General features: G+C 46.8%; 1 protein-coding gene across 1 annotated transcript in view; it reads left to right on the top strand.

Annotated features, from left to right (window-relative positions):
* LOC144724284 (collagen alpha-1(XI) chain-like) overlaps positions 1-13,957 on the top strand; it is a 165,860-nt gene that overhangs the window by 115,913 nt on the left and 35,990 nt on the right. Inside the window, exons 43-51 of the mRNA XM_078603271.1 lie at positions 1,613-1,666; positions 2,198-2,251; positions 4,532-4,639; positions 5,448-5,501; positions 8,784-8,837; positions 9,085-9,138; positions 10,477-10,530; positions 11,576-11,683; positions 13,704-13,757. Of these exons, the coding sequence (XP_078459397.1) occupies positions 1,613-1,666; positions 2,198-2,251; positions 4,532-4,639; positions 5,448-5,501; positions 8,784-8,837; positions 9,085-9,138; positions 10,477-10,530; positions 11,576-11,683; positions 13,704-13,757 (594 nt within the window). The remainder of the gene's footprint in view (positions 1-1,612; positions 1,667-2,197; positions 2,252-4,531; positions 4,640-5,447; positions 5,502-8,783; positions 8,838-9,084; positions 9,139-10,476; positions 10,531-11,575; positions 11,684-13,703; positions 13,758-13,957) is intronic.

The raw sequence follows: 13,957 nt of genomic DNA, 5'->3' as shown, positions 1-13,957 counted from the left end.
TGTCAATGCTCCATGCCTTCATGAACACGCACTGACCAAAGTAGTAAAGAATGGTCAAATAACTCCTATACAGCTCATGTGGCATTGGGGTACCCTCATTTAGCAGTGGATTGGCAAAAGGGCTGTAGATTAATGTGCAATTATCACACTTCACCACTCGCTTATTTCAAATGTTCTCGACACCAAACCCACGGCCATGCATCTTACATCAGCAGCTTGGTGCACTAGCAAATGTTCATTGTTGTGTTATCAAATATCCTGCTTTTGACAAAATGTGCCAAGAACCAGACAACGCGGCTTCGATTCCCAGACATGGTTAAAAATCTGTGGTGAGTGTTTTCTGAGCCTTTCCTGGGCCTCCTCTAGGTTTGCTCAGCCTTAAATGAGTACCCAGTGCAGTCTGTAAAGGCAAATGCGACCGGACGTGATGCTGGCCTCACCATCCAATTGTGTGCCGTTCTGGCCTTATTAGGTGCTACCTAACAGCACTTGTCCCAAATACCCACAATTATTTAGATGCCCTCATGGAAGCAGAAATCCAATAGTCCACTGGGAGGGCAAACACGTGATGTTAAATAATGTACAGGGCGTTTGTGCTGCTACCATCCATTATTAACGAGTTATAATTAGACAGCAGTTTGAGCTGGTGTGGTTGAAATGTTGGCAACACATCGTTTATGTAGCTCGGGTTTTTTTTTACTCAAAGCTTGAGTGATCGTCCAACAACAGAAGCATTCGAGACAATCACGGCCGAGACGTTGGCGAACAAACGTCACTCTCTGGAATCGCGCTACGACGTGTCGCCAATCGCCACTGTGGACATGTCTGGTGGGGAGGGGGGTACCGTAGCGGTTAGCGCGCTACGCTATTAAACCCGGCGACCCGAGTTGGATTCCCACTCATGGCCAACACCAGTGACGATTATCTGAACCGGTCCTGGGCCTTCCCCGAGGTTGATTCAGCCTCAAATGAGTACCTGGTGCGATGTGTGAACATCGCCACTGGGGAGACAAAGGCGGCCCGGCGTGGCTCTGGCCACCAACTGCCATGCGTGCTGTTCCAACTTTCATAGGCGCTCGCTAATGGCACTTGCCCCAACAGTCTGCTAAGGTTATGCGGGGAATCTTTGTCTTTGCTGCCATGTCAAGGCTTCGATGGATGAGACTTGTCAGATAAAATATTAATAGTGCGAGTGTTTGTGTGCACGCGTGGCGCGTATATATTTCTGCTGGTCGACATCTATGCCCCGTGTAAATTTTACTTCATTGGAGAGTTAAAAATTAACAATCTGTGTCCAGATATACAGATAAGTTCAAACAGGTTCGCAAGCGTTCTGAGTCATGCAGTGCGTTTGCTCGACAGCTCCTCCATAGCTGGCACGCATTCCCCCCTTGCACTGTTAAACACTCATAGTCACTGGTGTGTTATATGGACCTTACCCGGCCCAAACATTACAAGTGCATCTCACCAAGGTGCCGATAAGGTGTTTTCATTCGGTGCGTATTTTGTGAAAATATGAAGCGGTGTTTTTGTTCATTCTGTTTTGTTATCCACAGAGATGCAATGGGTGAATAACGCTATTAATTTTTAAATCGTTTTTATCTCTCCAAAGGGTGAAGGTGGCCTGCCTGGTCAGAAGGGCAGCAAAGGTGACAAGGGAGAACATGTAAGCAATTGATTTTCCCGTCTTGACATATGATGGCTATGCTGCTGAATGCGTAATTGCATTAATGTAGAGTGAAGTGGTCACTGCCAGTCTGTCCACATGCTGTTTTACATTACGCGTTGTGTTAGACTCTAAACTTTTCTAATAAACGGCAAGTGCATCTTATGAATGTCTACCCTTCAAAGTGAAGATAATAAACTCTGATAATTTAATGGCAGTCATGTGTAGAAACATATCAATGTTTACTCAAAAAATTAAGCAAAACTCTGTTCTTAGTCCATTGTAATATTGGCTTTCCAGACCAATATTATCCAGCAGCATTCATTTAAGCAAACAAACTCTGAACCAGTTTCGACATTCTGGGTCTCATCAGCAGAGACAGACATGTGAAAAAATGCTGTTGCATTAGCGGATGTTATTGACAAGAACACTCCATATATAACCTCTGGGTCCCCGTTCAACGCAATGGATTTGTGTCACATCTACATCTGTAAGGTCTCTGATTGAAGCTGTTTGCTTTTGTTTTTTCAGGGTCCATCAGGGCCCCCTGGACCACAGGGTCCCATCGGACAACCGGGCCCTCATGTGAGTACCCCAACCACCTGCGTTATGATGCCACGCACCAGATTGTCTTGAACTTCTTTCACACCGTACGTAGTCAACTGTGCTAATCGGAGGTGCCGGTGAAGGACAACAAACTAATTGCAAAAACAGTTCCAAAGAAATTCGTTTTCAATTTAGATATCAAAGTGCACAGCTCCAGTGGTTTCCGAATATCGGAAGGAAGAGCGTTCCAGACGGCCGCAGAAGTGCATCTGAGAGCGCGTGACGCGGTGACCGTCTTTGTTCGACGGTTCGCCAATAGGCGCCGCTGCGAGGATGACCGGAGTTCGCGTGATCGTTGATGCGCCTTGACGAGATCATCACGGTTTTGAGGTTCATTTGTCGCAAGCACTGAAGCAATGCGTGGCTCTTGCCGCTGACAATTCACGCTGAGTGTGCCCCAACCTCATCATCTCTCAGTAAAAACCTAGTGGCGTGGAGCCTGCTTACTATTTGGATCGGGGACTGAGTGGTAATGCCGGGGGTTTGTAGGCTTGGGCTGTGAAAGTCGCTAGCAAGTGGCAGTACTGCATTGGATTGTTGAATCTATCTGTGTGGAGGTTGAGTGTTAACCGAGTGTGTGCATGGGTTTTATTCAGATATTCTACTTTCCTTCCCTTCCACGACTCAGCGAGGCTTTCCAGTGCAAACAAGCTTAATAATAAAAATGATGATAATAATAAAAAATTCCAAAAACTCAATAATGGCCAGACATCCCAATTTGTAGGGGTTCTATGAAAACGGAGGATGGAGACTAGATGAATTTTTTTTTCCGCTAGATAAATAACAGGGCATTATGATTATTATTACTTAATGCAATGTGGTATGGCATAACCAAACTATGCTTGTACAAAATGAGAGGATGCTGCAGCCAATATTTTTTGTTTGTAAGCCAGTGGGCTTTGGTTTTAAAGACCTTGATCATTACCTGCTCAAAATAACAGAGCGCTTGCGATGCGTGTGCATTGAATTTAGTCGGGTAATTGCTTTTTAATTCATGGCTGTAATCCCATCTCCCACTGGGCAGTATAAAAAACATTATTTCGCATTGCTGCTTTAGCTTTCTTTAATAGCTGAAATAAAAACAAACACAAAAACTACAAGGGAATTGAAATAATGTAAGAAAACGTAAACACAGTAATCAAAATTTCAGCTGATGACATTTTGTCACGCTCGTCTGCTTCCGGATTTATTTATTCATTTATTATCAGGCCTCCTGAGCAGAGGGCCCACAGGTGCAGAAACGCCCAGGCGAAAGGCCACAAAAAAAGACAGCGCGATTGCAAGTACAATAGATAACAAATAATACGTTTACTCTTTGGTTCTTTCGGTAAAGTCACGTATAAAGAGAAAAAAATAAATTAAATACTAGCATACGACGTTTCGATTGCAACACAAGCAATCATCATCAGGTATAAATGAAATAGAAACACAGATCTAGTATACTTAGAAATGTAATGTAATACAACAGAGAATCGGATAACATAACAGTCAAATACCCTACCTGGTTGATTACGTTCTTCCTGAGAATGCTAAATCTGAGAGAGAGATGAAACACAGAACCAGAGACATATAGACAGACATATAAGCAGACAGATATCAATACGTTTGTTCAAACTGAGCGACGTTGTACGAAATCGGTAAAATAAAAAAGGGACGATGGGAGAGAATTCCAAAATGGAGCAGCGGGAAGGAAAAAAGCTGAAAGAGAAGCATTGTGCACCTCCAATTAGCACGGTTGACTACGTACGGTGCGAAACAAGGTCAACATACAAACATGTGCATACATAAATACGTTGAACACAGTGCGGTGGTTGAACACAGCCTGGTAGACGGGCTCCTTAACACGGGTGGAGGAATCAGCGAGCTGAGTTCACGGGAAAGGTCGTAGCCATAGAAGAGTGATAGTGAGGCAATTGAGCGGCGCAGGTGAGCGAGTGACCGCAGTGAAGCCGTTGTTTCTCTATCATCAATCATGGAAGCTGACCGCTTCACGTTGGATTTTATCAAATGCAAAGGAGCACAAGTAGGAAATGGGTTACTGAACTCCAGATATGACGACGGTAATCGCAACAACATGCGCACGTGTGCTCCGTATGGCGGTGGCGCTTGTTTCCGAGTTAAAGACGGCTTTGGCTTGCCAAGGAAAGGCAAGCCTCTGCGATGCCGCCATTTTTTTTTTTTTACAGATGAGCAACGTCGCCATTCCACGACAGGGCCAGGTGGAAACCGCTGTTGACGGCGTCTCTCCGTTTTGTCCAGGGTGCCGATGGTGAGCCTGGGCCACGTGGGCAGCAGGGCATGTATGGACCCAAGGGTGACGATGGGACGCGCGGCTTCCCCGGATCCAGTGGCCCCATCGGCCTGCAGGTAACAATAATAAAAGCCTACGTGTTAAACTAACAATAATAATAACTCTTTCCCGTTCCGATGACATACGTGTACGTCGTTGTATGTGTGCATCATCGGACCAGAACTGGAAGAAAAACTAAAGTAAATTCACCTTTTTTGGTACTGAGGCTCCCACAAGGCCATGCAGGAGGGTGTGTGGCACAGTTTGGCGCCAGGTATCGTAAAGCGCGGTCGTGTCGCTGCAGTTTTCTTGCGGTGAGTACAATGTCTTTAAAAACACCGGTGCTACGCTTTCTAAATAAAGTTAACGCTGAACCGCTTGCGCGTTCCGATGTTCTGCAGTGAACGGGACCCATCCTGCAACTTGTGGTCGTCTCAGAAAGGAAGAGGGATAATCATCATTTACATTTGTAAAGTGGCGCATTTTAGCCATAGATCCCAATGCACCACCGTGTATAGAAAGCAGGAAACAGAACCTGCTGGGTACACGGCCAGAATCACGGGGTAAAGGCCAGTTTACGCACAACAGAACTCTGCAGGGGAGGCCCAGGACTGAGTCAGATAATCGTCACTGGTGTTGGTGGCCGTGAGCGGGAATCGAACTCGGACCGCCGGGTTGGTAGCGCAGCACCCTAATCGCCGCCCTTCCCCTCCTCACGCACATTATGTAATGATTCTGTTGGTACGACGCAATTATTATGAGGCCAATCAAACACCGTGAGGGTATGGGTGCTGCTATTATGACGATTAATCACGCGATGGGTTGACATGCGAACCGGACCTTTGCGCCTCCACTGATTAAGACGCATGTGGTCGTTGTTTGCAGGGTCTGCCCGGCACGCCTGGAGAGAAAGGTGAAACGGGAGATGGTGGCCCCATGGTGAGCACAGTCGTCACACCTGCACACCTGCCCTTGCCTCGTTGTTGTCCTTGTGTGAAGGCATTCCGGCCCAGGTGAGTCTTTAACTTGGTCCTCATTGCGTCCTCCGCGCAGCACGTCACGCGAAAGGCTCGCCACCGAACGAAGGCGGCCAACAACGGTGGTCACCGCGTCGCGCTTTTTCAGGCGCGCGTCTGCGGCCGTCTGGAATGCTTTCCCTTTCGATATACCGGAAGCCACTGGAGCTATACACTTTAAAATCTCGATTGAAAACTCACTTTCTTTAGAACTGCTTTTTTGTGTTTAGTTTGCCCCGATGACCAATCCGAAGATGCTCGATTCCGCCATATCTCAATGTAACACCGTACTTGCTCGGTGCATTATCACATCGCACGATCGGAATAGACGGAAACAGCTTGAAATGGCCTTCATCCAGCAGTGGAATGATCACGGCCAGTGTTGATGCTGATGATACCAAAACGTCTACGCTTTCATGTCCATGCCCTAGGCTTTCACCAACCCACACTGACCTGAGTGGGGAAGTATAGTCAAACAACGGCATTGGGAGACCCTCATCCGGCTGCTGATTGACAAGGGCTGCACCCGTACATGTTCGTAGTACAGACAATAGCAGCGGCCCAATTACCATAAAACATTGAAGCTGGTAGGAGATTGAAAAAAAAGATAACAGACATATAAGCTCGGTGTGGGCACATACCACGACGAGACCATGAGCAGGTCAGCTCGTGCGGCCGGGTTGGAGGTCTCCCCCCACCCACCCCCCAGAGAGTCATCAGTCACCAGACCCGGCATGCTCGGGGACAACGGAGGGCTCTTGCGTGTCACGTTAACCACGGTACGGTCCCCGCGTAAAGGGACCGCCACCCCGTGTGGTGTCAATAAACCGTGTCTCTATCACCGGGCCGGCTCTGCCGAGCGGGAAACACTTTAGGGCGGAGGATGGATCGACGCGATTGCGCCTGCAGCTGAGCCGGCTGATTGCAGAGTTCATTCTCGAGCAACGCTCGTTCATGCGCGCGCGTGCACGCTCTCGCGGGCGGCCCGTCCGCGCCTGCAGACAAACTGCCGGCCGTCTTCTCGTTAGCCCCGTGAAATATAACGGCGCCTCCCGCGGCACGCTCGAGGGACGCGGCGAGGAGGAACGGCGTGCGCCCCGCGGCTGGTGACGCGCCTCGAGAGCCGCGATTTCTGAGCCGCTCGCGTTATAAGGAAGGGAGCTTCCGATTGGCCAGAGTGGTGTATAAATTGAGGATGTCGAAAATGCGAGCGGTTTCGGAAGAGCTCTTGACACGATTGAAATGTTGGCATTGCGGCCAGCTGTGATTGGGCTAACTCATGGCGATTTGGTTCCTGGCTACATATACCCTTTTTTCTTAGTCCCTTGGCCTTTTTGGCCACGGCAGTTTCCTTCACCAGTATCTGTCCTTGCGGCGCTCTTTCCAACATCTCTCTGCACATCACCACGGTGGCGAGATGTTTACCCCATCGCCTGGTATGCAGGAGGTCAGACTTCGATCCCGACCCTGACGGCTGTTTATTTTGAGTTTGCATGTCTCTCTCCTCGTGGTCGCGTGGATTTTTCCCCGGGACCTCCGGTTTTTCCTTTTACGTTTACAAACACGCGTTTAGAGTATTTGGCTGCTGCTTGAAATTTCCACGTGGTAATCCACTTCGTTGAGCTATCATCTGTGGCTAGGTCACTTCTGAAAAAAGCTAAATAGCTCAGTGGGCCTTACCTGGTCAAATAAAATACAAATGTTTAGTTCAGTTTATAAAACTTCTTACGTGAAAGGAAAAATATCCCTTTATCGACACTGATTTTAGTCGGAGCTAGGGGAATTGTGTACTTGCATCGCCGTACGTAACTGATCTCCTGAGCTGGAATTCAAGAACACGATGGGCTTCATTCGGAAACTCTCCCACCGGCTTGGGATACTGACGACGAGCTACTAACTGCTCCTGGAAGCTGCCTCTAATCATGCTGTGTATGCCATGGCAAGTGCTCCGTACGGACATACGCGAGTGGCCATTGTGGCACAACAGCTTCACAGACCCGAGTTGACAGAGTGCTTCCCAAAGGGTAAAACGTGCATAAGTGTGAGCTGCTTGTGGGTTGAAGATCAGGCGGCAACTTCTTCTCTATCGTCCCCAGAGTCTAGAACTATCTCTCCACCCCCCAGCCATCCATGCTGCCGACTCCCCTGCCCTGTTAAAGTACAGGTTAAAGACATTCATCTCATCTAATTTCTTTAAGAAGCCCGCAAATCTCGCAGTCGTACAAACGACCATTTACAAATATAATTTAATAAAAACATATATATATATATCTATACACCCCGCCCTAGTACAATTAACAAAGGCAGATTATGGTAAAAATGATAGCGTAAAAAAGGTGAGAAAACGCAATTGTAATGCAAAGCAATCTACCTTACCAATGTGCCAATAAGGGTGTTCAACCCGCTATGACATCCTGACCAGATACGTGGACGGTGACAAAAGAAAGGTGAAAAGGGCTGAAAGGTTGCGCAGAGAAATCATGGAGATATGCGTGGTTGGAATTCCACTGAGAGACAGATTTCGAAACGCATGGATGAGTGAACAGCTGCAAAATTCGACATCGTATAGGCAGTTAAGGAAAAGAATCGGGCTTGTGGGCAGGACAACATCACGGGGAAGGGATGATAGCCGGTGGTTGAGACTCATGTAAGAATGGCAGCCAAAGGAGGGAACTTGCCCGAGAGAGGACGTCCTCCTCAGAGACGGAATGACAATATCAGCTCGTCTGCAGGAGCTGGGTGGAATCTTGCACCGTGAGACCATCAAAAATTAACCCGTAAAAACAAAGTTTTTCACTATAAATCCTTTATATGCGTGGCGGCTAGAGTCCTCTCGTCCTCTGGCTTGAGATGGCTGCCACCTATGGGTTAGATGATTGCCTGCCACCATTAAGCAATTTGTAATTAAATATAAAAAACATTTTCCTAAAAAGTGTAAAGTTATGGAAAAAAATTTCACGAAAATAAATTGTTACGCACAACCAGTCTGTGTGCAAAATGTCAGCTCGATTGGATCACGGGAAGTGGGTTAAAAAACGACCGAAAGATTTGCACGGTCGTAAGCGCGCAAGCAAGCAAGTGAACTTAATATAAAGGATTTTTTTTTTAAATGGCTAAGGCTTTTGAAGGCCTTCATCCAGCAATGGATAAATCATAGCTGCTGCTGCTAATGATGATGACGTCATGGTTGTTTTCTGTGTCTCAGGGTCCACCAGGTCCTCCAGGGCCCAGAGGTCCTCCTGGCGCGAGCGGCGCCGATGTAAGTACCCCAGCGAATGACACATCCTGAGTCACATTGTAGGACATGCCGTCTTCGCTACAATGTTTTTTTGTTATTGAATTAAAGAAATAAAGAAAAAATCTATATACACGCATATCAGCATTGTGTGTAGCTCGCTCGCTCGCTTCCTTGCGATTGAAGTATTCAAAAGAGATGTTGTGGTTGTGTCTGCCGGCATGTTTGTTTTGTTATTTTAAGAAACGTGGGCTTGTGTGTCTTGACGCAGGGCCCACAAGGTTCTCCTGGATCGATCGGCTCGCTTGGCGCGGTCGGAGAAAAGGTCAGCATCAGCCGTCACCTGACGTGAATCTCAAGTGGTCTTGGATCAGCCTGAAATACTGTCTACTCCTTAAATGTCATATTGGGCCCGTATTATTATTGGACATGATGGTAAACCCTGTAGCGTGACCTTGTTTAAAGGCGGGGGAGGGGGGGTCACGTACAAAAACTCAGTGGGGACACGACACAGTAAATGTTAAGCGAACTTAAGACAAATGTTAAATGCTTCACAGTGTGAGTAACGATACGATCTGATATTGTCTGTCGTGCGTTCTGCTCCCTCTTTCTCTCTCTCTCTCTCCATGTGAATACGAGGAACGGCTGCAGTGTTCATTGCATAATTATACTAATTTGTCAGTTTTTTTGTTCAAGGCCACAATGCCACCCCTCCAACTATTGCAGACAGTTAGCCTGTCAAATGAAAGCTTGCTAATTAAAAGGAAACCGCAACAGATTTGGGGAACTTTGAAGAAATTCCACCGACTGGTTTTTAATTTTGTAGCAGCATTGTCCCACTTGGCCTCTATGGGAATTTAGAAGCGGGTGCTGAGGCTACAGCAGTATTTAAGGGCTAGGGGAGGGCTTATGCCCCCTCTCTGCAGGCTCACAGAAAATCTACAGGGGCCGATGATTGTTCAGCTGAAGTGGAGTACACAAAAAAGCCCAACTGACATTTGACTAAAGTTTCCTTGGTGAATCGTGAAAACAATATAAAAATCAACAAAGCAAAAGCCATAAACTCTGAAAATGAGCACAACAATATTGACGTGAAAGAAAATCACCGTACACTAAGACTGCTCCTGTCTGCCGTGATGTATTGGGATGAGCATCATGGATCCTATTGTCTGGGGGGTTATCCGTGAACTTACTCGCGCTCATCAGTGGCGAACACGTTCAATCGTGGCTAATGGGACGTCTTCCCACGCAATTCCTCTTTATTTGTGAAGCTAAATTCCGAAGAGTCGGCATCCGTTCCGCAGATGCTGAGCGGGCAAAAGCCGTGAAAAATCGCAAAACGAATATGAACAATAGGGCCGTACATCTCCCGTGCATATTATAAGGAGCCGTGGGGTCATAGGTGCCGTGGCAGATGGGAGGAATTATCTTGTAATCTCGCTGCCCGGTTGCACCGCGCACCCTGCTCGAGCCATCTGGGGGGGCTCGACGTAGCTTAAAATTAATTTCCAAAAGGCCCGCTCGTGCCGGGAAAAGGAACAATTAAGGTGGCCACGGCACTGCACCAAAAGGCAAGCGTTCCCCAGCAGCAGCTGCCCCCCGTCAGCCCTCAAGGTCATCAATAATGGTTCCGTTGTTTTGCTTTGCGTTTTTTTATATCTAGGGCGACTCTGGAGAGGCAGGCGACCCTGGGTTTCCCGGAGAGCCAGGGCCTGGGGTGAGCAGCGTGGAAAGAGTGGCTGAGCTGTGGATAGGGACGTTGAGTTGATGGTGTACCAGCCAGAGTGTTTGCTGAGATGTGGATGGGAATGTTGAGTTGATGGTGTACCAGCCAGAGTGTTTGCTGAGATGTGGATGGGAATGTTGAGTTAATGGTGTACCAGCCAGAGTGTTTGCTGAGATGTAGATGGGAATGTTGAGTTAATGGTGTACCAGCCAGAGTGTTTGCTGAGATGTGGATGGGAATGTTGAGTTAATGGTGTACCGGCCAGAGTGTTTGCTGAGCTGTGCTGCATGATTGAGGCGTACACTGTGCAGAGGTCACGTGCACAGGGCAACAATATGAAAAGCATAATTGACTCGAGGGTCCGCTCGAATTCAACTGCACATTCTGTAAAAACCGCTGCATTAATTAACGTTTATGTGGCTGTTGTTTTTGTTATGCTTAATCGACCTGCGTTTTTTGATATCACGACAATAGTGTGAATTGACAATTGGTTTGTAAAACTAGTTTTAAAAATTTAAATGCGGAGTTTATACATGCACACGTTTTGTCCTGTGCAATGTTTTGTGATGTTTATGCAATGCAGAGGGCGATCCATCGAGTGATACCCTCACTAAAATAATATGGGGACATGATAGGGGAAAACAAACATTTTATTTCAAAGCCTCTACGTGTCACCCACCAATCTCAATCATTTGACTGTCTCTTCTGTAAGTTGTGGTGACATCACTTTCACAATATTCAGTCTCCAGTTGAGAAAAAAGAGGGCATTTAAAGTGACTACAAATGAAAACTAAGCCCAATTAAATCTGTCTGGTAAGACTTGTTGTCTGTGCTCAGAGGCCTGACGGCCACATTGTTTCAAATCACAGTTGCCGAGCACAAGCCCAAAATTCCGAACGGCCAGCAACGAACAGCACTTTTGCATGCCTAAGACAACACGATTGAATACGTGTCTTTAAATCGAGCAAAGGTCAAGCAGAGGTTAAGCCAGTGTGTTGAGCCGTGTTCCGTTTTAATCTTCGTTGAATTGAAACAGGGCCCGAAAGGAGAGCGCGGAGAGAAGGGAGAGTCGGGGCCTCCAGGAACGGCCGGTCCTGCTGGTGCCAAGGGACCCGTGGGAGAGGATGGACCAAAGGGAAACCCTGTGAGTGATTTCGTTATGTTGTTCAATTCAACGTACAGAGGTGTGAGAAGAGCGACAACAAACAGGAATCCGGCAAAAGCAAATGTGTGACACTAGTGGAAGGCGACAGGGAGAGGCAGGATGAGTGAGGAAAAGATGGGCTGATGGAGTGGACGAGGAGGAAGTATTCTAGCGGGGAGGAGTAACGCAGAAATATCAGCGACAGATGACGGTGATGGTGCCGATAATACCAACTTTGGAGGACTGCTGCTGATGGTAGTTCATGAACTAGGGTTGCGAACTGTTCCACAGATCAAACCCGGACATATTTCCCATTCAGCGTTTGTCTGTCAAAACTGATCAGTGTACCTAAATAAAGTTCAACTCAACACCACCAGATATTGGTGCAAATTAATACCTGCCTGTCGAATTCTGATGCCAGTTCCCGGACTGTCCGGGTCAAACCCAGACAGGTAGCAATCGAAAAAGTGAACCCAGCAGCCTGTATGGGAAAATAGATGTTTAATGTTTGTAATTAGTTCACATTTTCTCACGTCTTGCAACTTCGCGATAGAGGGATTAAGCGCTCCTCCCGGATGAAGCCGGTGGTAATTTTGTACAATGCGTGTATTTTGCTAATAAGCTAGTCCTTTCAATACATAGCTTTTTACGTTTTATATTTTTCCACTGCCAAAGGTGTTATCTTTTGTTTTCAGTATTATGTATCAGTGAATTAGCTGTTTTGCAAAATTAAAATAGACAAACAGTTAATTGGTCAATTTTTATGGGAGAGAAATCCGTTTACATTCAATTTATATTCGGAATGGCTAATATATTCCCCATAGAATATTCCCAAAAATAAAAACCCAGCTTGTTTAGCAGATTCAGTCAAATCTAAAACGTATGTAAAGTATGTAAATTTCCCTTGCCTTACGGGTCTCATGTCTTTGACCGATACAATTATCGGATAAACACTCGAAATGGAAACAAAACGGTCATTATCAGCACTGAACATTTATAGCTGTAGTAACAGCAGATTATTAGGGATAGGCATTTGCATTTATAGGGCGCTTAGATGCCGCAGTACCTCAAAGCGCCTTACAATCACATCTCAACTCAACCATTCTAAATGCCCTGCGAATGGCATATTGACAATGCTGGTGTTCATGATTTCACCAAAAAACACCTTCTTCAGGAATGGTAATACTACATATATACAAAGAGAAATGCCACCCATGTAGCCTTAACAGGCTGTTGGGACAAGTGCTGTTAGCAAGTACCTATGAAGGCCAGCACGGCACACGAGGGGGTGGGTGGCCAGCACTACGCCCGGCCGCCTTTGTCTCCCCCAGTGGCGATGTTTTCAAATTGCACCAGGTACTCATTTAAGGCTGAGTTAACATTGGCCATGAGCGGGAATCGAACTTGGGACGCAGGGTACATAGCGCAGCACGCTAACTGCTGCGCCACCGCTCCCCCCTATAGCACACAAACACACATTCCACTTACCCAGTGCTTCCCTGACATGTTTTGTAATGGCTTGCATATATAGCACGTTTGTGTTCATAAATGCTCGCTCTCAGTGGGGGATTCTTCTTTTCACACACGTGTCCTGTGAGCTCGGGGTGCAGGTGTTCAAAAATTATATTCGCCCCCCCCTCCCCCCGGTGATCGTGAGCGCGTAATAAAACATGACGGACTAGAGGTTTTGGAAAATCCGTTTGAAAATTGTGAACTCTTAGCTGCAGGTGCTGATGGATTAATAGAAAGTTGAACGTGATGGGCTGAGGTCATGAATTACACAATTTCAGATGCCGTTGTTGTATTTTTTTTCAGCGACTAACTTGCTCTTTAACTTTTTCGTGCCCAGGTTTCTTAAGGAAATGTGTCAATGGCACTGCTTTGAAAGGAAAGAAAAAACATAAAAATTGGCGACTTTTTGGGCCAATGGCCCCTTCTTCGTATCTGTCCGCCACTGTCAACGCAGCATTGCCAAATATTTGGGTTTCATTTGTAAGGAACTTTCTTTTGTCTCCTGCAGGGCCCTGTTGGATTTCCTGGTGACCCAGGACCTCCCGGCGAGGCTGGTCCATCCGTAAGTATTTTCCTGACTTTTGCACGTTTAGTTCACTTCAAAGGTGAAAAGGTAAAGATGCAGCCCTGCAATTTCTTGCTCACACCACTATCAGCAGATGGACTTCCAACGGAGATAACTGTAGCGAACCCTGTCTAGAGGGTATTTGGCCTTCCATGCTGGCCAGACCTCTTGGAAGAGGCCAGAGTATCCCCACATTT

The sequence above is a fragment of the Lampetra planeri genome, chromosome 20 (assembly GCF_965212315.1).
Source record: "Lampetra planeri chromosome 20, kcLamPlan1.2.h2, whole genome shotgun sequence".
NCBI lineage: Eukaryota > Metazoa > Chordata > Hyperoartia > Petromyzontiformes > Petromyzontidae > Lampetra > Lampetra planeri.
The sequence above is the reverse complement of the archived record's forward strand: the minus strand, read 5'-3'. Positions and strand labels throughout refer to the sequence as shown.